Consider the following 24,569-nt stretch of genomic DNA (forward strand, 5'->3'; position numbering starts at 1 on the left):
TTTTGCAACGTTAAACAGGTGTTACAACGTTAAAGCTGAAGTAGGCGAGATTGGAGCAAATATGACGGTCGCTATATCATGACAGTAGTACATGAAACAGGTAACCTGAAAAAAATCATGTGTCTCCGGTGCTCCTAGCAGCATCTGCAAGATTTCACAGACCGGAGAAAAACAAGCAGTAAGAGCTGATCTGAGGTCTGCTGTCCAGCTGCCGTCTATGAGAGCCGGCTGTCAATTTCTCGTGAACTCCGACCGAACGGTCAAACTAGGCAGCGCTGATCAAATATGAATCAATATTCTGTTACGTTAATGCCTATTTCTCTCCTCAGATGTTGTCAGAATCATCTTGTAGTGCACGGTTTAGCTGTAAAATGAGAAAGTTTGTGACCTGGCATCCATGTTGAGATCAGGTTGAGATGGCTTGAAGGAACGCCAAGTTCTGGTCACATGACCGGAGCACAGCCAATAGAAACGCTCTCTTTGAAATGACCTGTGATTGGTCAAAGTCTCCCATCACAGGCTAGGCTTTTCTAAAGCCTGAAAACAGAGCCATGAGGAGGAGCAGAAGTCTAGTTTTCTCTCAGAACACTTGAATTACAACATGCTGAAAGGTTATTATGAGATTTTTGCCGAATGATGCCAAAAATATATACTGACTACTGACACTTTAACCACACAGAAACCTTCAGTGTCTAGATACTATGCAAAAGGCTGCCCCCTCTGCACAAGAGGCAAAATATGACGAGTAGGGATGAGATCATGTTGATTATGTAATTCGTAAAGAAGTTGTAAGTTTCTTGACTGCATCCTGAACGGTTGTGACGCTAACGCGTTGACAAAATCTGTCCACAGACAGACAAACACCTGGCAAAATACTCCAAACTGCTTCTGTGGTCGTTCCTACTACAGTAGGTGTCTCCAGGGCCACATTTTGCCACGATGACACACACACAGACACACGAGGTGAAAACAGCCACACGCTGTCGCCGCTGGTAAAGACGTACCATCTATTTCATGTGCTTTAAACCTGCAGGGAGAAATATAACCGTTGTGTAACAGGAAATCTTGGCGCGCGCCACGACGCGATTTGAAGGATGATTGGTCGAGCTAATTGCTCCCTTATATCAACAGCAAATCTAGCTTGAATATCATCTCACATGAAAAAGGCAGCGCTGTAAGGAAACATTTTTGTGCCATTTCTTTCTACCGCAGTCTATCAGGCCGGTATTATTAGGCCTCACTCTCCAGCTGCCAAGCCATCAGCGAGCAGGAGCGAACGCCACAGATGGCCTTTAAATATTACACAGCCAGTGTTTGATGTTGGGATGGTATATGAAAAGACACACTGACGGTGCCAAAACAGGAAAACCGCATTCTTATATCCAAACATATCAGCCCATTGGTATAGAAACCTCAATCTGCCAAACGCAATGCTGAAGATAAACAGCATGGATGGATTGAGGGGAATGGCATACGCAGAGACGGAGCGGACTGAGGATAGCCAAACGACATTTAGCTGATGATTTATGTTGGGTTCATCAGCGGAATAATGAAAATTCTGGGAAAATTAAAAGCAAGCAATAGTAGGCTCTTTTTGAATCTGATGACTTCAAAAAAAGTTATTGTAACGTATGATGTGATTTAAGACAATAAAAGATATTGCTCTTTTGAAAATGCCTTTTGTTCATTATGTGAAGACAGTCTGGAGTTCATTGTTTATCCACGAGAGTGAACGCGAGGACAACAACCTCCCAATGGCTTTGTGAACTTTGGTGCGGCGACTTCTTCCGTTTGTCTTTGTGACTGCCATTGTTAAGGAAGTGAAATAGTGCACGACTAATATCTCTGTGACCCCGACTGGAATGCTAAAACATTATCAATCGCCGGAGGAGAAAAACACGGCACGAAATGTATCAGGTGCATTTCTGAGATTCTAGCTGATTTCTCAATGAACTTGGCCCTCTTGTTTTCCGAGCACGACCTGGAGGCCAAGCCTTCCCCGGGTTTTGTGTGCGTCCTCAACAAAAGCGAGCCTCAGAGTGTGCTTCGGAAACGAACGCTGTTTGAGCTAGGTGCAGTGCAAACACAGACAGCGCACGGGTCATTGTGTGAGACGGAGAGGAGAACGAAAGGACTGCAAACACTCCCAGCTGTTCAGAGTCAGGTTTGTAAGTGTGTTTGCGTGTGCACGTTGCACCGTGCACTTGTGCCCGTCCATAGCTGCGGTCAGATACAAATATGGAGCCACACCTTATGTCAATGCTCTCTGTTTAACTTTCGCAGGTATGTAAACTCCAACGCCAAAGCATGCATTTGATGTATCCGCAAAGTTTACCCAAAAGGGGAGGAAAGTTAATGCCTAATTCAGCTTTGCAACGTTATCTCATCCATATTCCGGCCTATTGAGGCCGAACATGCTCAGAAACATTCACTAATAGCTCTCAACCAATGAGACCAATATGTGCTGGAATCAATGATGCAAGATGGTTATTTAAAGAACCATATAGGCCATGTTGGAGTGCTAAGAGCCCTCTAAATGTCATAAAGAGAACCTCAGATTTACTGTTTTATGTCATTTATGCTTTATTAGTGCCTCTTTTTCGTAGTCGAGCTGCCATTTTGAAAACAAAACAGCAATTATCCAGTTGAATTGTTGCTTCTGGAAATGGAGAGCATGTCATGATATCAATATTTTAGATGAAATCACGTCCAAAAGTGCCAAATTGACGAGGACTCTGTCTGTTCTCAGGCCTTTTTCTCATATCCTCGGGCCTATTAGAGGCCAACAGAGAGTATTGCTTGTGTTCGCTCCACTGCACACAAGGTCCGGGGCCTTTGCTTCAGACACACACGAGCCATATGTCTGTCAGATTTTATTGTGAATGTAAATGCCTGGGTTCCATTCTCTGACCGAGGGGACTGAATGCGGTCTTTGTATTTCTTTTATTGTAACATCAGTCTTTTTGTTGTTGTTTTTGTGTTTTTCAGTGATGAGAATTCATTGTTTCTGCATTTAGTGATCTTCTATTAAAGGGTAACTTTGGCGTTTTTCAACCTGGACCCTATTTTTCAATGTCTTTGTTTGTAAGTGACTAATATTTCTTGAAATTGGTCCAGTATTGAGGGATAACGCTGTAAGCGGCAGCAGCAGTCGCTTGATACGGTCTGGTTGTTATTAGGGCCAAGTAGCTCAAGGAGAAGTTGTGAAATCTGAATATCCGTAAACTCACATAAAAACGGGTGGCCATCGAATTCAAAGAGCTCACCCACGCTGTTGAAATAATCTTTTAGATAACACTAAGCTACACTCTCTGTACTCCAACACAACAAACTCTGGCCGGCTGGCTCTCGCGTTTCCATCGTGGATGTGTTCTACTATTCCACCGTTGTCTTCCGGCAACACGTCACCTCGCCAGATTTCAAAACGAGGCTTCTCCTTGAGCAAAAGTCTTTCTATAATATCAGACACTTATAATAACAATCAGAGCCTGTCATGGCAAAAAACAAACAGTTTAAGTGGATGGTGCCAGCTTGCCCCAATAGCACCATATTGCAGCCCGTGAGCAGCTGACGTCTACAGCGTTATCCCTCAATACTGGACCAACTTCAGAAAGTGTTATTCCTATTATAGACAGAAAAATGTGAAAATAGGGTCCAGGTTGAAAAATACCCTTTAAGTCAAACTGGGACATATCCATAAGAATTTAAAAACTGCAGTAACGTACCCTTAATGCACTCCACCGGCTACCTCATGTCCCTAAAACACAACACAAACGCCCCTTTGTGGACGTCCCATTCTCATCCCAACTGACAAGCCAATCCACGAACTGTGGCACTGTGGCCTCTAATCCACAAGCACCTGTATACTTCTTCAGAGCAGTCAGGTCAGTCAAATCGGTCTAGAGAAGCTCATAAGATCACACCAGATCCACTGCACCCTCTAAGGCCTGAATATGTACCTTTATCTTCACGACGCAGGTATAGTCTGCCCAGGAGGGGGGACTAAAAGAGGCATCACATCCTCCGTCCTGAAGCCTTCATCACATGGCCTGAACCGGATTATTGATTTTCCTTTTTTATGAATGTTTTTATGATACTCATGCTTATGTTATATTATGTGCTGTCATTTATGATATTCTTTTATGCTCTTTGTGCAAAGCAAATTTCCCTCGGGGCAATGAAAGTTTCATATAAATAAAGAATGAAACGGCAGCACTGACGCTGTAAGCCTTTCTCGTAGGGATTTTAAGGGATATTGCAGTATGTGGCTGCATACATTATGGTCCGTATTATCAACTATAAGTTCTCTTGTGGTTTACATATCAAAGTCTCAGTCTGGCTGTGGGTAGAGCCGCTGATGATATTGTGATCTCTGGATAATATAATAATAATATAACTTCAGTTCAATCCCCCAGGCAGCGCACATCAACTCACTATTCTAGTTTTTCAGTCGATTGTTTCTGACATTTGGGAAGAAAAAAGCTAAAAAGATTAATCAAAACATACTTTTGGGAAATCATAAATTCAACAATGGATTACGTATAATTGACGAATTGGCCGGAACTGAAGTGTGCAGATATGTTTTCTTTCCCCGATTGTACTCTATTGTGCTTCTTCTAATTAGCAAATATTAGCCTGTAAATCAAAAGTGTTTGAGCAGAAGACTGAAAAACAAATGTTGTCTTGTGTGGCAAATATTGTTCTGTTCTAGGATGATTTATTCCTGCTGAACTTGCATTATTAAGTGTATATTATATCACTTGTGTGAAACATACATACCTACATTCATATACTATATATGAGCCAGGTCTAGACACATGGCACAGTAGCAACAAATCCTAATCTCAGTCATTCTCCGGCCTCTCCAATTTGAAACTGGACTCTTTTCTTTCCTCTAAGCCATTTCATTCATTTTACCGAGTGTGCTCTTGAATAGGGGCTACAGCTTTGGCGTGGTGTCCCAGACTTGTCAGATTTGGGTAAATTGATCCGGCCTCCCTGTTCTGTCTCGGAGCCCCTGGCCCGATCAGGAAAACACCCATGACAGTTTGGCCGGCGGCCTCGCTAAGAAGTGAGCCCCATTTGAAATAGCAACATTGCAAATTAGCGTTTGAAGGTTTTAACATGAGAAAAAAAAAAAGCGCCGCTCTGCCTTTGAGCTTCGGTTCAAACTTTATGTAAGCTCCCCCAAGTGGTGTCGGACACTACTGGTGAGGCCAACCCTCAGAAAAACCTGCTTTTCCATCGGGAGGGCATGGCGCAGCATTTCAGCACAGGCTAATCAGCCAGTGAGAAGCAGACCACGCGGACCCAGATCTGCTGTGCCGATCATACACATGCGCACAAATGAGCCACCGAGGAGCTGATATATCAGTGAGCGTGGTGAGGAATTAATCAGACCACACCCTGCTTCCCTATCCACAGCTGTGACTGAACGGGAGAGAGGAAAAGGTCAGGACGGGAGGACCGGTAGAAGTTGGTTTAACCTCTGACCTCTCAGTTAGATGTACGAGGTGACATCTGACATCTATGAGGTCACTTTCTCTGTGAACCGTCTTCCTCCGGGATTGCTTCCTTCCACTGTGTCATGCTCTCTGACTGAATCTGTGCTCGGTTAATTGGCGGAAGTGTTAAGATCATGGAGAATAGAGAGTTGGGCCGACGGAGATGGAGATGGAGATGGAGAGGGGGACTTTGCGAGTGCATAATAGCCGTTTCCCCCCTCTTGCCTGGGGCCCAGTGTAGATGTGGTGGACCCAGCCCCAGACGCCACTCCATGGTTTGGCACGCTCTGCATTTCAGCCCTCTCACTGTTTCCAGCTGAACCAGCTCCCATGCAAACACATGGGCAACCGGTGGGTTTTCTTATTTAGTTGTCGGTCAAGAGTACTTAATAATATTCAAAAAGACAGTGCGACATATCATCCCGCGCTTGCCAAAATATGATCCCCTTCTTTTTTTCCTCCCAACATTTTCCTCCTCTAGAGTGCATGCAGATGAAAAGGAACAGATACACAATGGTGCAATCTTGAAAAAAAAAAAAAAAAAGGTTTGGCTGACAGTTATTAAAGTAATAGAGCAGACTGAGAGGAGGGTAAGTACGGAGCAAGGAGCACGGCGACCGCCTTTCAGGAGACTGCGAAGGGGAAATATTTCAAATACAATGGCCTGCGATGCCGCATAAAGCACAGGCAGTGATGTGGCGTATGACTTACTCAGATTGATATGTCCTCGCTGACCCAAATGCTCTCATCCCTGCCTCTCAGCTTTTTGAAGTTAAATAAACAGTGTGTCACAAGATCTTCCACATACCACCCAAGTGCTACAGCGTGTGTGTGCGTGTGTGTGTGTGTGTGTGTGAGAGTCTCCCTGTGTGTCCGCGGCGCTTGTGTCTACGGTTTGATTTGTGAGTCTGCATACGTATTTACTGTATGCGTGGACACAGAGAGAGACAGATAATGTGTGTTAGCGTGCACAGGAATGTGTGCGCCGCCACCGACGAGAGCGGGATGTGTGCGACATGTCTGTAATGACAATGGCGGGTGACAAATAACGCTGACGCACACTGTCCCCGGTCTCGATGCTGCTTTAATAAAAGAAGTGTTGGCTCTTTGAACATTTTAATTAAACCAAACAGGACCATCCCCGCCCAGGCCTCGACGATGAGCTATGTAACATTCTGAAGACAAACAAGACCATCTGTTACCGGGTAGACATCAAATACATGTCTTTTTTTTTTTTTTTTTATGTCACCCTGGGCCCGCATGTTGACTTTCATTATTTCGAAAATCCATCTGGAATTTTGATGGGCATGTTTTGAAGGAAAAGGCCTTGAAACCACAACGCAGGGATGTCTTGAAACAAAGGTCTCTGCGGTTTTGTCTGCTTCTCGTGGTCAACAACAGCCCGGCAGTCTCTGTGCTCAGATAGCTCATGTCTGTAATTTTAGTTTATGCCATCATTATTACAACACGTTAGCCGTTTCTCATGTAGTTTTCTTGGAAATGTATATACTGAATTGATGGTTTATGTGTTCTTTTAAGGAATTGAACTAAGGCCATAAAATTTAGAGAGAAGAGAATGGGGCTCCTTTGACGAGCCATGCGGAGAGAGGAGAAAAGTATCTGGATGAGTGTTGAAATCTTCTGATTGAGTGTCGATAAAGAAGGGGCCGAGGTGAAAATGTAAAACCAGAGTGGCCTTGTCAAAATAACATCACTTTTATTATATTCTTCACATATCTTTGTATCAGATTTACTCCTCACCGGTGTTGAGTTCCATGTTATTAAATTACAAATTCAATTTAATTGTAATCAGTTACTGTGAAAAATAAAAAATTACAGTTACTAATAAAACTGTTGGTGATTACAAAGCGGTTACACCCGAATGTATTATTTTCGGTAAAAAGCTTATATGTAAAATATAACATTCATTCTGTTGCTCTGTTCTTAATTAATCTTAATTCAAGTTCTATTGAAGGACTTGTAATAAAAGTTTGACAGTAATCAGTGTTTGAATACTAGGGGTGTAAGAGAATATCGATACAGTATCGTATCGTGATATCAAGTTTTGTGATATTGTATTGATTCTCAAAAACACTGTATTGATTTTTAATTAAGAGTTTATATGCTAATTAACTCAGTCAAGATTTTATTTCATTTGCAAAGAGATGCGCCCTCTCAACGTATACCGTGATAAATGCAAATGCAGATCCCACTGTTCTGATTGGATAAGAACTTTTTCTCAGATTTTATTATATATTATTATTATTATTATATATTTTATACATATGGTGGTGTGTTCTTTATACTATGACAGTTTTCCTAAAATTAGATTTAAAAAAAAAAAAAATGCAATATATTGCCGTTTACAGTATCTCAAAATATTGAATCGTAACCCCTGCATCATGATACGTATCGTATTGCCAGAGTCTTGCCAATAGACAGCCCTATTCAGGATGTTGTGTGGTTTACACTGCCTGGATTAAATCAGTGTTTTTAGGACTTTTCAGCGTTGTTGCCCAGTTTAAAACATTTTTAGAAAAGTAATCAAATGTAATAAGTTACTTTGATGAAGTAATTAAAGTAGTTATTTTTACCAGGGTAACTAGTAATCTGTAACCTATTACATTTCTCAAATAACCTTCCCAACAATGCTCCTCACTAACAAATGTAGTTGAATTTTGATTAGAAAACAAACACTGATAAATACATGATATTTATTCATTTAAATGACACTCATAGTGAACTTTCTGCAAAAGTCCCACAACGACACTTAGATTTGAGGCCCTTGCATGAAGTGGTGATTTTAATTCAAAGTGTCAGGATGAAAAAAAGAATCCCTTAAAGATTATATTGGTAACATTTTTATGTAGACAAATATATCTAAATAAAATAAATAAAATAAATAAAATAAATAAAAGTATGTTTTTTCCTATATAAAATATTATGGTTGTGAATTTATCATTTTAAAAAAATTTGATGAGTCGAAAATAAGTGTTTTGTTTATCTCTGTGGAAGATATCTGACGTTTGGTTCCCACTTCTAACAAAGCTTGTGAGGCAACAACGTTGGTATCTCTGTGTCGTCAGCAATCAAGGTAACAGTTAGTGTGGAAAAAAACTGGCTGAGATTGACGCTAAGTGCCTGGCAACCACTTGTTGTGAAGTGAATGCAGTGGAACAGGGGAGGGAGAATGCGACATCTAGTGGCTGAATGTTATCAATAATATCAATAGCACCTTTAATTCCATTTTATCATCTAGTTCTGAAGCTCACTATTAGTTTAATTTCACCGTAACACACATGAATGCATTTGTTTTTGTATCTTCATTCAGATTAAGACTGTTCTGCAGAGCGCCCACTACATCTCATTCTTTACTTTGAAAGGACTGCCATGCAGAAGAGCTTTTCACTGTTTCACCAGATTTCTCCAGCTGTGTCTTGTTGCCACCAGAGGGAGTCTTCTTAGTCAAATCACAGCTCCCGAAGGAGTTGATTCTGTATGCTGAACATCTGCTCAAGACCCACATCATGCTGACTGAAGCCGTGGGGATATTGATGATTTGTTTATGCTGTTTTGTTCATGCATTGCACCGTTAATCAAAGTGACTGACAGAACCTCGCTCACACACATTCATCATGACTAATATTAGTCATTATTAGTCATGCAATTGTCATTTTTTTTATATTCATGCAGCTGGAAAGCCATCCCCTCTGTCTGTCTGTGTGACTTTATGGGGCTTACTGTTGTGGTGGAGCCCATCACTGGTGGGGCAATGCCCAGTGTTGCAAGCACCAGCCTATAGCCTGGGCCACAGCAGGCCTATAAAAGGCCATTTCACTGGCTTGCTTTTAGTTTTCTGTACAACAACTACACGTGTTGAGCTCTCAGACTGGAAGCCCTTCCCATTGCCTGCTGCATATCCATGCTGGAGGAGGAGGAGGAGGAGTTGTTACCTGTGTTTAGACTACCTGGCTGTTTGCAAGTTAGTAGCAGGGACTGCGTTTAACATGTCTGCACAGAATAGAGACGCAGAAGCTTTAACTCAAACTAAATCCACAGGGTTTTGCAGCTAGGTGTTTTTCTACCTGCATGACGCAGCAAATGGGAATCTTTAATTAGGCTCTGCAGGGAAAAGTGAGGACGAATAGGAGGCACTTCCTCCAAGAAACTCATTCACCTCTCAGCTCCGACCCTCTCTCTCCAGTTGCATTTTGGACTTCTTATAGCCACCTTTCCAGGTCGCCATCAGCATCTCACCTGTACTTGCTTTTGGACCATCATGGATTTGTCGAAGGTTTATTCAGAGGCGCTTCAGCTCCACGTCGCAGAGAACAGGCGGTCTGCACTGTGCATGTGGAAGGGTTAGGGAAACGAAAAGAGCGTGACCACTTTGTGTTCCAGTGCATGGCCTCTGGACGAAGTGGGAAGGATCATGCACAAACCTCTCCGAAAGAGGAGTCTCTACGTGTTCCTGTGTTTTGGCATCATCTACCTCAGACTTGGGTGAGTTTTTGCATTAACATGACTGTTTCCTCCACATGCGCAAACCTGAATATATCAAATTGCGACACACTCTTTGACTGTTAAACTCATTCCAGGACCTCTGACCTCAGTGTGTGCAAAAATAAATCAATTTTCAGCAGGTGTATTTTAAAAAAAACAACATTTTTAATCATTACATCCTGCACTGATCTCTACACTGGCTCCCTGTCTCTCAGAGAATTGATTTCAAAATACTCCTGCTGGTTTATAAAAGCACTAAATGGTTCAGCTTCTGATCTTCTGCTATGTTCTGAACCATCCAGACCTCTCAGGTCATCTGGATCAGGTCTGCTTAGTGTCCCAAGAGTCACAACTAAACATGCAGAAGTTCAGTTTTTATGCACCAAATATCTGGAACAAGCTCCCAGAAACCTGCAGGACAGACTCCAACTCTGAGTTCTTTTAAATCAAAGCTTCAAACTGTCCTGTTTGCTGCTGCTGCCTTTTATTAACCCAGATAATGATCTTATATACTGCACTAGAACTTTTACTCTTGTGTGTTATATTTTATTTTAGCTTCTATCCTAGCTTTTATTTTTAGCTTGTTTTTATTTTCTAATCTTTAATATTTTTTAATGTTCTTTTGCACTTTGTCTCAATGTTCTTGAATGTTGATGTAAAGCACTTTGAATTGCCCTGTTGCTGAAATGTGCTCTACAAATAAAGCTGCCTTGTCTTGATGGCACTTTGGGGAATGTGTCGTGCGTAAAAAGTAGCAGATCAGGATTCGTGCCAACTAGTGCAACATGATCGATTCGTATTCTCTATCAAAGAGCAGGTTTAAGTTCACCTCATGAGACTCCAGCTCCTTTTGTCGCTGTCATTGCTCCAGATCCAGCTCACCCTGCATGCATACCTTCATTAATAGCTGCAGGCTGAGTTGTATTTCCACATTCCATCGGCCGGACGGAGTTTTTTACTTGTTTTGTAAAAGCTCACCTTGATGCATAAACACAGAGGGACTTGTATCCATTCTGCATGATCCTATACTGTATTATATAGGACCTCCATCAAGTTGCCAGTTAGTGTGGAAAAAAAACTGTCTGAGATTGATGGTAAGTGCCTGGCAACCACTTGTTGTGAAGTGACTTTACCTGGCTGTTGCAAGTTAGTAGCAGGGACTGCGAATTTGGAAGTTTTTTTTATATTTTTGTCCATGCTGGTTAATGTTTCTCTAATTACGAATTGCGCAAACATTTATTATTTTGATGCTAAAAAAAATTCTGAAACTATATTAACTCATAATAAGTCCTATAGGGGCCTAAATGTATACAGATAAGTATGCAACAATGCTATGCAGCACTTACTATACCATTCATAAATATTATTAGCCAACTTTTTTTGCAAAACTACATTTGCTTTCTGGAATATCTGTAACCAATTGTGCATGAAATAATTAGAAGTTATTGACAGACTGATACAACTTTAAGTCTCTTGAACTGATCTCACAGTGTTTCCTGCAGCCACAATGAACCAAACAAAACAGAAAAGTGTCAGCCCTCCCTGTGAGAAGCTCATGCGCAGCGAAGCGTGTAAATGACTTCAAGTTCCACAGATGCTCATATCACATGACAGTATAGTAGAAGTATTATGGGGGGTGAAAGTCACCCATTTCCATGTTTACTGAGCCCCAGCAGTTAGCTCATTCCTTCCATCCTTTCTTTACTCTGCATGGCTAAATCCTTCACGGTGCCCTCTTCGTTCACAATGCCTGGAGCCTGCAGGTGTTGAGTGAGAGTCACAATGCTGCTGCAGGCGATAAAAGCCCTCCACTCCAAAAACCTCCACAAGTGTTTTATGTCTCTGCATCAGATCCAATCTCGAGAAACAAGAGTGCTATTTTTTTTTTTTTTTATACCTGCACCTTTAACAGTCTGAGGAGAGTATTATTCAACTTTACAGCAGAATGAGTGTTTGAATATACTGCAGCAGACAGAGCAGACAGAGCAGACATATTATAGACGCCTATAGGAATATTATAGTGTTACCACAGGAAATAATAAGGTCCCTGACAGTCATATTTAAGTACCACAAATATGCTTTATTTTATGTTTCTGAGGAAATGTTGTAGGAAAACTTCAAGAGAACACGTATAGGTCCCAGGAATATTATAGGATTATCATAGGAGGTTCTTTTCAGCAGGATTATGATGCTTTATTCTTATACAGAAATATTATAAGAATAATATTTGTCATTTTTATTATAAGGGCTTTATTGCGTTGATGTGACACCAACTTGTTGATTCAGATTGACACTGATTTTGTGCACATAGAATAGAATAGAATACAATAGAATAGAACAGAAAGCTTTATTGTCATTGTATTAAATACAACGAGATTCCCAGTTGTCACTTCTGGTCAGTTGCTTTAAAACAAATACTTGACAAGACTAAACGAGGCAGATAAAACATATAACAGGTAAAACACACATAGGTATAGAGAAAATAAAACAGGTAAAGTAGATGTGATAAATAAATATAAACAGAAGTTTACACTAGAAGTATAAAATATAAAAATAGATGTAATGTAAACAGAGGTAATTGTAAAACAGGTAGGGTATAGATGTAATAAATAAAATGTAAACAAAGGTAGTTGCACTTGAGGTGTATATTGCATCAAGGATATATTGCATAGATAAATGTATTTTACATTCAGTGTATTAATATTGCACACATGGAGCTGTGGTGATGATGGTGTGAGGCTCAAGCAGCAGCAGCAGTCTATGTTTGTTTATTTCTGGCTGGATGGAGAGGTTGGGTAGTGGTGGTTATGGTGGAGGAGGTGGAGGGGTAGAGGGTTTGGGAGTGATGATGAATGAAATAACTACCACAAATATGCTTTATTTTATGTTTTCTGAGGAAATGTTGTAGGAAAACTTCAAGAGGACACGTATAGGTCCCAGGAATATTATAAAAAAGATAATAGGATTATAATAGGAGGTTCTTTTCAGCAGGATTATGACGCTTTATTCTTATACAGAAATATTATAAGAATAATATTTGTCATTTTTATTATAAGGGCTTTATTGCGTTGATGTGACACCAATTTGTTAATTCAGATTGACACTGATTTTGTGCACATGGAGCTGTGATGATAATATAAGTATAACTTATATTAACTTATAATAAGTCCTATAGGGGCCTAAATGTATACAGATAAGTATGCAACACTTACTATACCATTCATCAATATTATTAGCCAACATTTTTTTCCAGCCCTACATTTGTTTTTTGAATATCTGTAACCAATTGTGCATGAAATAATTAGAAGTTATTGACAGACTGATACAACTTTAAGGCTCTTGTACTGGTGTGAGGCTCAAGCAGCAGCAGCAGCAGTCTATGTTTGTTTATTTCTGGCTGGATGGAGAGGTTTGGTTGGGTGGTGGTGGAGGTGGAGGAGGTGGAGGGTTTGTGAGTGATGATGAATGAAACCTCCTGCACGTCCAACAGTGGATCGGATCAGTGTCACCCTATTGTGTCCTGTTGTGGCAAAGTGGGCGGATATAGCAGTGTCTCTCTGCTGCCCAATGGCAGGCACCGACTCTCATGAGAGTGGAGAGAGGCACTTCTTCTGCCATGCGAAATCCCTAAAAGCATCATCATCATTCCGGCTGGAGAAGCTCACAGTAGACTGAGCAACAGCCTCTGAGAGCCGCTGAGAGATGACAGAGCCAATCTCAGCGCACACACAGCCCTGCTGCTGGGAGCAAGGAGCTGCGTAGAGAAAACACGAGGAGCACCTCTTCTTCTTATTCTCTTTTTTTTTTTTTTTTGTGCGCAAAAAGGGGACTTAAAAAACCAGGAATTAAAGGGAGTTTTTTTTTTTTTTTCATCCTGTGTGTCCGCGTCGATCGTGGCCATTTGCTCAATGTCATCATGATCATCTTCTCGTCGCGCAGTGTACTGCTGTCAGTCTACTATCCGCAGATCTTCCTCATCCTGACGAGCGGCAGCTACCTGTAAGTTTAAGAGCCAATTAACTCGGTGCCTTAATTAACTTCAGAGAGCGCGCGCCGCTCATCCTCAGCAGCACGAAGACGCACGAGGGTTTTTTTGGGGTTTTCCTATAAAGCAACGGGCTCCTTTATTTCCTAATCATTATAAAAGCCGGTTCTGAGATGCATTTCTTTAGTTCTCCTTGTCCACGGATGGGAGATTGATTTGGAGTTGTTTATCATGTGTCTCCAGACTGTGAAGGAGCAGAGAGCAGGAGTAGAGAAAATGCAACTTGAGCAGTAATTTAGGATATTTTACACACACTTTCCTAATCTTATGCGAGAAATTCAGCAGAGAATATATGCATCAGTGGAAACATCGCTTGGAAAATGATCCACGTGGGAATAAACTAATTAGGCGAACGCGCAAATGTGCCCATCTGAGCACGTCTTCTGTGAGTGAGTGAGCAGTGATGGTCAGTCATATTGTAAATATTTTACAACATGAGAAAACATTTGCTGCTACATGGATTCATTTTGGCCACAGAGTGGCAGAGATGTTCAAGACAATCGGATGCTGAGATTCGCTCCTTTTCCTCCCTGAGAGGAGAATTTAACACACTTTTTGTTTTACGCACGATGCAGCACCGTTAACCTGTCAGAGCGTGTGAGAGATTATCCCCGTGCATGCATGACCTCATCTCTGCTTAATCCCCAGTATTTCGATGTTATCATTTTGAACCCACATCTTTAGAGTATCTGCATGAAGCATGCACGTGATTGACACCACAATGCGCTGAATTAAAACCAAACTTATGCTCTTTACGCAGGAGAACACTGGCTTTCTTAAAGCTTTTCCAAAATAATCACTCAGCCATGCATGCTGCTTTGCTCCTTCCTCCATGCATGCTGCTTCGCTCTTTCCTCTGCTGCCCGGAGACCCCAAACCTGATGCTGAAATAGATGTGGTTTATGGTTTTTCTGTTAAAAGTGGGCTACGCTGCTAAATATAGTAATGGCATTAAAGCTACATAGCATTGTTTGTTTGGATTATTGAAGTATGTTTTATGCAGAGCATTAACCACAAAATATATATTTCTAAATGGGTTCAAAATAATGCAATGCCCCTTCCTCAGAGCTACACAGCTTATGTTTAGATCTGTGGGTGGCGAATGAGCCCTCAGCAACAGGATCTGACCATGTGAGAGCATTTGGGCACCTCTCACTCAAATATCCAGGAATTTCACACTTAATGTTCCAATGGCAATAATCTGACCATCTAATATCACACTGGCTCTAACTACATCTTATTTTCAAATGAGCAGCAAAAGAGGAAAAATCACATTCAGCACTAACATAAGAGTTACTTTCCTGCTCTTGGAAAAAAAAGAAAAAAAAAAGAAGAGCATTTCTTCACTTGCTTTAGTCAAGTTGTGTCTGTGTGGCATTTTTTTGAGAGTGCATTCCTCGGTAGAAGATGCATGCCTGGGAGCTTAATAGTGTGTCAGTTAGGTTCAAAGTGTTCCATGTGATGGAGTAGGTGGCTGTGAGCGTGCTGCATGCCATGACGTAGACTACAGTTTCTCTTAAGGCCACACTGATGGAATCTGTAAGCTCCTCGCCGCTCACGCTGCATGGTATACCGCTTTTTTTGTTTTTCCAAAGAAATTAATTTATTGTCAGGTCAAACTGGGAGAGGCCTCTGTTTCTCTGACATTTAACGCTGGATGTTTAGGACGATGTGGTTTTTCTATCAGTCACATCACACATTCTGGGATTAATATAACAGATAGTAACCTATGTTTTGTCAAAAATAAAAAATATTAAGGATAAAGATTTGTGTCACCTGTAGCTGTCAAAGCATGTGTGCACAACCAGTTTATTGATGTGAATCAATCCAACATCATAACATTTTGAATGAATATATAACACTAATATGACCTCTACATTTCAGAGGTTTTCTTACAATTTTGGACATGCACTTTACAGTATCTGTGCAAGGCTCAAACTTGGCAAAAAATCATGCCACCTGTTGCTTCAGAATTAAAAAGGCTGTCAATCGATTAAAATATTTAATTGAGATTAATCGCATTATTGTCCGTAGTTAATCGCGATTAATCGCAAATTAATTACACAGTTTTTTACCTGTTCAAAATATAACATAAAGGGAGATTTGTCAAGTATTTAATACTCTTATCAACATGGGAGTGGGCAAATATGCCGCTTTATGCAAATGTATGTATATATTTATTATTGTAAATCAATTAACAACACAAAACAATGACAGATATTGATCCAGAAACCCTCACAGGTACTGCATTTGATATAAAACAATGTGCTCAAATCATAACATGGCAAACTGCAGCCCAACAGGCAACAACAGCTGTCAGTGTGTCAGTGTGCTGACTTGACTATGACTTGCCCCAAACTGCATGTGATTATCATAAAGTGGGCATGTCTGTAAAGGGGAGACTCGTGGGTACCCATAGAACCCATTTTCATTCACATATCTGGAGGTCAGAGGTCAAGGGACCCCTTTGAAAATGGACATGACAGTTTTCCTCCCCAACATTTTATTCTTTAGGTTTTTTTCTAGTTTCATATGATACCAGTATCTTCACTCTAGCTTTAAAACTGAGCCCTCTACAACTTAAAATTGCGAGTTGCCTTAATGCATTAGTGAAATTAGTGCCATTAAAATTAATTTGCGTTAACGCGTTATTATAGTGTTAACTTTGACAGCTCTAGTTTTCTTACAATTTTGGATATGCAATATCTGTGCAAGGCTCAAGCTTGGCAAAAATTCAGGCCACCTGTTGCTTTGTAATTGTCCAAAAAAAGTAGGGCTTTCCTCGACCAAAGACATTCTTAGTCGACTAATACTCATACGATTTTGTCGACTAATCCATTTATTTAATCGACAGATCTGTGTAACTGAGTTTCTCCACAAAAAGAATCACACAAAAGAACCACTTTAAATCTTGTGTTTACCAGAGTTCTGCTCATAAGTTTCCTAGAAATTAGTCATTCAGCATGAAAAAAGCGTAAAAACTGACTAATCGACTGAAGAAATCTTTAAGACCAAAATGACCGATTAGTTGACTAATCGTCTAAGAGAGGGGGCAGCCCTAAAAAAACCATCTCTCCGTCACTGCTAAGTGATCAACCAAACACCGAACGCTTTGTATCAATCATCATGATCATGACTGTAATACCTGATACATGCTGTTGGCGGTCTATCTGATGGCAGATCTGTGACCGTGGGTGAGCTGTCCCCACACAGTATACGCTAAGCAAACAGACAGGCATTTGTGCACTTTGATGATTTCAGGGATTTAAAAGCTTAGCTGTGGAATTCTCTGTTTGGTGTTGTCTGACGGTTTGGGTTCGCCCGCGGTGGTAGACTGTGTGATTCTGTGAATTAGCAGGTGAATGACGTGAGAAAAAAAGCCAAGAGAGCGAGGAGCTATTAGGAGTCCTGTTTGCCACACTTGAACTTGTATCGATGTGCTGCTGTTTGTATTACAGCTTTTAAAGTGGCGCACTGAAATATCAAGAGATATAAAAGAGTATTTTATTGCCTTTGGATTTACATAAACAAACCAGCTCCATTCACCCGTAACGTTCATTATGCAAGGCAGCGCATTTCTCCAGTTGCACATTACTTGTCTTAATGAGCCTGACCTTTTGGTTCGTATAGACTACATGTCATGGTTGCCACGAGCAACCGCATATACAGCGGAGGGTCACAGAGGGTCAGGGGGGTTCAACAGTAGAGAGAGCGAAAGCAGCAGCAGCAGGCCTGAGTGTTTACTGCAGACCCTGAATGCAACTGATGCATTTTCTGCTTTTCATTTTGAGTTGTTTTATATTTTTGGAAGTGACAGTGTAGTGATGAGTTATGCTCTTTGTCTCATTTACATCTTCTCGTTTTTTTTTGCATGTTTACTGTAACTGAAAAAAATCTTCTTCGCTCTTCATCGGTTTTGTGGTGACTGTTAGAGCCCGGTTTGCAAAATCAACACAATGGCGCTTTCCCTTTTATTTGTGCGTTCCCCTGACTGCACTGAGCAGGCGGAGAGAATGTGCGTCCTCCCCGGTCTGGTAACAGATACTCGTCTCGCTCCAGTCAGGATTTATTTTAACTTGCGTGTTTGAAATTGAGATTTATGTTTTTCTGTCTTTGTGGAGAAACCCAAGCGACCACGCGGAGAGGGAGCACGCTTGTCCGAGGGGCGATTTCCAATCAACCGTCATATCTTTGCTCTTAGTCAGGGGGTCTCCTACCGAGATCACTGTGAACCAGAATCCACAGAAACCATTGTGTCTGTTCTCGGTGCGCCCATTCTTCCTTTTCACTCCTCTGATACGCCGGCCGTCGCTTTGCGCTGACACACAACTCGCCTGCGTTAGTTTGTGGTGAAGCCCTTTGGAGGGTCGACGTCATACTTCAAAGCTGCCGTTTTGCCTCCGCGCTCATTTATGGCTCCCCGTCCCTGACATGTTTGAAAAGTATGTATCTACATGGTTTCGAGGGCTATAAACAGAGTCATGGGGGAAGCCAGCGCTTTGTTTAGCTGTAATCTGTTTTGGCTTTCTCAGCGGTTGCAGAGTCATCTTTAAAACATGTGTTTTGATATTATCACATGTGAGTGATCAGATACGACGACGTCCCCCCCTGAGGGGAGCCGAGAAGGACATGTGTCATTTACTACGCAGCACATTATTACCCTGCGAATGAAGGCGACTAGTGTTGAAAACCTTACATATTTTCCGTGCAAACCAATCTTAGGATGTGGCCAAAGCAAAAGCAGCCTCTCGTGAAATTTATAGGCAGCACTTTACACCCTGAATAGCTTTCAAACACATAATCACACAAATCATAAAGCATAATATTTTGTGAGACATTTGGTTAAAAGTTTGAACCAAGCATCTACATCACAAGACACTGAGCAAGTGTATATACTGTATTTGCATAAGCCTGGCTACTATTCACCCCGCTATGGTACCTAATAATTAACACAAAAACCCCAGCTCATAACTCAAACTCCCACCATCCAAACCAATGTGGAATGGCATTGCCAGTAGTCAAATAAGCATCTTGTTTTCTCTCTCTGGGCTCTTTTAGCTCTATGTTTTCTTATGTTTAATGTTGGATTATGTTTTCAGGTTTTTGATTGACCTCTAATCCACTAAATGGCCATGCTTTCACGTAGTACGGCTTTCACCTCACTACGGAACGTGCATCAATCACTGGTTGAATTGAATCCTGTTCTGGAGAGTCTCACATAAATGAGTCAGTCTGACCGTCCTCTGGAGGTTCTAACTGTGTTTGTGTGTGTCTGATGTGTGTGTGTGTGTGAATGCGTGATGTGTGCACGCGTGCGTGGTGTGTGTGTTTCTCTCGCTTCGGCAGGGCCCTGTCTTCGGTGGTGGCTCTGGGTGCCAACATCATCTGCAACAAGATTCCCGGGCTGGCACCTCGCCAGCGGGCCATCTGCCAGAGCCGCCCGGACGCCATCATCGTTGTGGGCGAAGGCGCCCAGATGGGCATCAATGAGTGTCAGTACCAGTTCCGGTATGGACGCTGGAACTGTTCGGCGCTGGGAGAAAGGACAGTCTTCGGCCAGGAGCTGCGAGTAGGTCAGTCTGGGTTCTATATCAGATGGGAAAGGGCACAGTGTGTGTTTGTGTACGGCTGACCTCGTGAGAACCTGTTTGAGCTTCAGCTGTTGGAGCGACGACATTTTGTTAAGTGTCAAACATTCTTTAGTTAGAATCAGGATTGAATTTAGGTTTATGTGCATTCCACGGTTAGTTTATAATTAATTCTTTGATTTAGAGTTGACTTCTTCACGGCTGGGTTCACCTGTCAGGGGCCCCCCTGTATCTGTGTGTTAATCAGGTTGTGGTAATTTAATTAAACATAGCTCTATTTAGGAATAGCACAAAATAAACTGAAATAGTTAAAGATCTTAAAATCAGATTTTGACACAAGAAAGGGCCACAAAAACCCGTCTTGATTGACATTATACTTCAGTGGTGCAAATTCTCAGACAGATCTGCAACCAAAACACCAAAAAAAACAATCAACATGCGACAAACTCAGAGGTTTTGCATCCCAAATCTTCCAGAAACCCTTAAACTGTCATTCTGAATGAAAGAGGACCTATTATGCTTATTTTCTGGAGCATTTTTACATATTTGGGGTTTCTACTAAAACATGTTTACATGCTTTATTGTTCAAAAAACACTTTACTTTTCTCATACCGGTTTGCCACAACCCACTGTTGTGATTGGTCAACCCAGCTAAACTCTTCGGACTTCGCTCCAGCTCCGCTCTAACTAGCTTTGTTTGAGGGCGTGCCAAACTAGCTGCTAGACGGGTATTATGCAAATGTGTTACTCGGTGACATCACCACGTTACAGAATAAAAGGCAGGACTTCAATCAAGGAGTTTCAGGCAGTTCAGGAGCAGTGTTTCTGTGGGGGGGAGTAACTCCCTTTGGCGTGGACTTTGGGCTTTATAACTTTGAAGATCTTTTACATGCACAAAAAAACTATATAAGAAACTAAAGAAAAAAGTATACAAAAGCAAGGTACAAAGTACATGCATCTAAAGTGATGTTGATGTTGCATGTCAAGGATTTGTATATATCTTCAGTTTGAGCAAAATACTCCGATTAACGAGAACAGCTTCCTTCGACCACCTTCTTGAAAAGGTCGGCATATTCGTACATATCCAAAAACCTGTTGGCTTCCAAGGGAGTGTGTTTCTCCTTCAAACCAGAAATGTGAGCTGTTCTTTTGGGCATACATCTCTGCAAACTGTCGGCAGAGTTGGTTTATTTACAACGCACAGTATGCGTTGTACGCATGTCCAAAGAATGCTCCTGAAACCTGAATAATATCGGTATATCCCACATGTCTTAACTTGAAAATACTCCATTTGGAATAAGGCCTAATTCAGAATATGCTGTCTACATGAACCGTATCAAATTCTGATTAATAGTGGAATATTAGTGTGCATGTAAACGTAGTCATTTATTGTATGGAATCATGTTTTTGTAACTTTGAAGCTGCTTCATGGGTAATTTTAGGGGAACATCGAGGATCATGAGGTTAAGGTTTGGATTTGTTGTGTAAGGGATAAGGTCATTGCTTGAGAGTGAGGCGCGTTGGATCATTAAATAAATAACTGAACACATGACAAACATGGATTACAACTTGGATGCTCTGTATGCGGGATGCAAAGCAGAGGACAGAGACATTTTTATAGCTGCATGTGATCACCAATTGTCATTTGGTAATGATAACGAAGCCAATGGTAATACCAGTGACTTTCCCTCTTGAGGCGGGAGCAGGAGTTACATAACGCGTGTTTCGAGCCATCCTATTGTCTCAGTTTCAGTACGAGAGGAGTATCACAAATGTGGTACCAGCCCCCCGACCCTCTGAGCCCCATGAAATATGGCTCTCCACAAGCCAAACCCAAGCTGCACACATCACACAGTCAAAACTCAAACCAGCAACACACAGTCTCTTTGACTCTCTTTTGTATAACCATTTGCGTCGGTTGATTCCAGCCCATCTTAGTTGTCCTCTGTTCAATTGACGACGTTGTATTCCTCCAGCGTGCCTCTGGTTTCTGTTGATGGAGGTTCTGCAATGAGGCCGTTGGTTAGCAGCATGCCGACCGTCGCTGGCCATGCCAGAGTTATGGAAAAGCTACCGAAAGGCACTGGAGGCCTAATGGGGAAAACGTATGGTTGAAAAATGATATCGCAAATAAGGAGACAACTAATGGTGTTATTGCAGAGAGCGCTTGTCGAACCAAAATAGATGGACACATCTGTTGTTAATCGGGCTAAATTGGTTGTGTCCATGCCTGGCTGTGCACATATACATGCAGGAAAAAAAAGACCTTAAGCAGCAGACAAACATTTACATTTACGATGCTTTTGTTTGAGAGACTTGGCTCTCCGCAAACCTCTTTCACATCGGTTTTGTTTTACAGGGACTTTTATATATTTCCTTTCATTTAGAAGATGCTTTGTTGCCATTACGTTGCGGTCGGGCTGTGCATTTAATCCAGTGGCTCTGTTAACAATCACTCCTCTTAAAGAGTAGCTGAATTAGCTCCAGCTCCCTCTCCAAATGCATTTTTTTCTTTCTTTGTTGTGAATGTGGCGCTTTTCTTTTTCTTTTTGTAATGGAGTTCATGTTGTTTGCCTCAACACTCGACATCCTCTCTCCTCCTGCTTTTGGTCTTTTATGCCCTTTTGAAGGGCGTAGAGATTTAGGGATTCATCCGGTTCATCAGAAGCATCTGTGCGTCTGCTGATGTTCATATTTTTACCTATTATACTGTTTACCTAAAGTACTTCATAGGATAGAAATCTAGACTTAGCAATTCAAATAGTTATTTTTGTCTGATGGGGATTGTGAGCATCGTCGCTCATCTTTGTGGCCATTCGACCATCATGGCGTCATCTGAACTTCATGCCCGCCTTCGCTCTCAATCGCTCCTCTTGTTTGGTTTCCATAGTGGATCTGCACAAATATATGCTTCATGCGGCCACCGCTGAGCACATCACTGTTGGTGTCCAGTTCTGGTCAGAGAGTGATGACTACTGGGCCTGCCATGATTGTCCAATAATGACGGGACTCGGTGGCCTTCTCAAGAAAGTCTTCCAACGATGACGTCTTCTTTTAGCCCAATGTGGAACTTGATTTCGCCCCGGGTTCCCCTGACACATTTACAAAGATTTGGGTTTTTTGTTGAATAAAGAAAATAACCCAAAAGTTAAAAAAAGGAACTCTTTTTTTCTTCTTCTACGTGATAACCACAACAAATCTGCCCCTAATATACAGCAAATAGAAACTGTAGAGATCGTTGTGAAATGATTTTATGTTTGTTTGATAAATGGAGAGAACACAGAGAGAAAACATGGTGGCTCCATCTGTGTGTCATTGGCGCCCCGTGATCTCTTGAGAGTTCGTAAAAACTGTAACAGAGATGCAGAAGCGCCTTGTTCTTCCTGTCTCCTTCAAGTGAATAGAGTTGTTCCTCTTCTCCGCCACGGGGTGGGGGGGCAAAAAGAAGAAAATGTTGCATCGTTTGTGCGTCTTGACAGCGTTGGCATATCATGTGGAACCCGTGGCTGCACTGAGGCGCACACAGCGGCTCTTTGTCCGTCTTGTCGGTATGAACTGTCTAAACAGAAGCTGGTGCACTGGTTTAGTGATCGGGATGCTGGTTCATGGTTTTAGAAGGTGGTTTAGTGATCGGGATGCTGGATTCATGGTATTAGAAGGTGGTTTAGTGATCGGGATGCTGGTTCATGGTATTAGAAGGTTACACTAAAGAGCTTTAAGTGCTAAAAGCATCAGTAACTGTACAAAAACCAAAGTGAGTTCAAGATTCAAGATTCAATGAATCATTTCTGTCAATAATAAATGCACTGGCAAGTGACAGATTGAAACCAGAACACACACACCCATTCACACACAATTGTTATTGTTTAATAAATGTGTTTTTGATACGCTGTGGTTAAAAAGTTCAGCCAAAAGTTCAGCGATGAACAAATAAATTCACAAAATGTTAGTCGGACAGGAAACAAAGTCGTGTTTAATTGACTTGAAGTGAACTGAGAAATCCTCTTGGCACCGGGCATCGCGTCCTTCTGGAGACACGACATATGACAAATCTTTCCAGAGCTTATTTTCAGCTCGCACACCTGATGAGTGAATTGTAAGATTTGTTGTTTGATATTGCACTTATTACTATTGCACAAAGTATCTGATGATTGACGCTTTAAGACATGGCATCATATGTGGAGAGAGAGCACATTAAAACCAACCTTGTGTCAGCTGTGCCGCCCAACATCACCATCTTTGCTCACCAGAAATGAAGGTGAAATGTGGCCGTTGACCTTCTACACTGATCTATAGTCAAACTTGTTTTAAACCTGAGAGACTATTGTCTGGTTATCTGGAGACAGTGACAGTGTCCTCGGATGTGTTACTCATATTAAAGACATGTTTTTTGTGTTAGTGTCACAGCAGGGGTGATGAGGAGTGTGTGTGAAATAGAACAACGGTTACACAATGTGACCCTCACTCTGCAGTTCCTTAAATGATGACTGTATCAGCCTCTAGAGCGTTCTTAGAAGGTTCCTCTCATTCACACTTTTACTACTTAACCATTAATTGGTGTTGAAGTATCAGTATATTAAATAAATATTAATTTAGTTTGCATGGAGATAGATAATTATCAAAGTTAAGCTGTGTCTCAATTCGGATACTTCTCTTAGTACACTTCCATGTAGTACTTATACTTGCGTAGTGTGTGAATTTCGTCAGGATAGTGTTGTCTCAAAAAGCGCACATGGCTGTTTTGCACTCATCGGAAGCTCAGTTATTAAATTCAGACGGATCAATTAACCCAAATAACACTTTCTATCCGACTACAGTATAGTGGTACTTAGTGAAAAAATACCCCCACATATCACTTAATTTTGTATAGTTCGGTGGTTGCCATGCCAATCGCAACCGCTGCAGCTTCCTCGCCTGCCATTTTTTAAA

General features: G+C 41.5%; 1 protein-coding gene across 2 annotated transcripts in view; it reads left to right on the forward strand.

Annotated features, from left to right (window-relative positions):
- The first annotated feature begins 9,286 nt into the window (after positions 1 to 9,286).
- Positions 9,287 to 24,569, forward strand: part of wnt7bb (wingless-type MMTV integration site family, member 7Bb) — a 38,620-nt gene continuing 23,337 nt past the window's right edge. Inside the window, exons 1-2 of one of the 2 annotated variants that reach the window (XM_037768687.1) lie at positions 9,287 to 10,007; positions 19,399 to 19,625. In XM_037768687.1, the coding sequence (XP_037624615.1) occupies positions 9,937 to 10,007; positions 19,399 to 19,625 (298 nt within the window). In that variant the 5' untranslated portion in view covers positions 9,287 to 9,936. Of the gene's footprint in view, positions 10,008 to 13,505; positions 14,007 to 19,398; positions 19,626 to 24,569 lie in introns of those variants that run through there. The other variant, XM_037768686.1, reaches the window with a different exon arrangement.

The sequence above is a fragment of the Sebastes umbrosus genome, chromosome 4 (genome assembly GCF_015220745.1).
Source record: "Sebastes umbrosus isolate fSebUmb1 chromosome 4, fSebUmb1.pri, whole genome shotgun sequence".
NCBI classification, from domain to species: Eukaryota; Metazoa; Chordata; class Actinopteri; order Perciformes; family Sebastidae; genus Sebastes; species Sebastes umbrosus.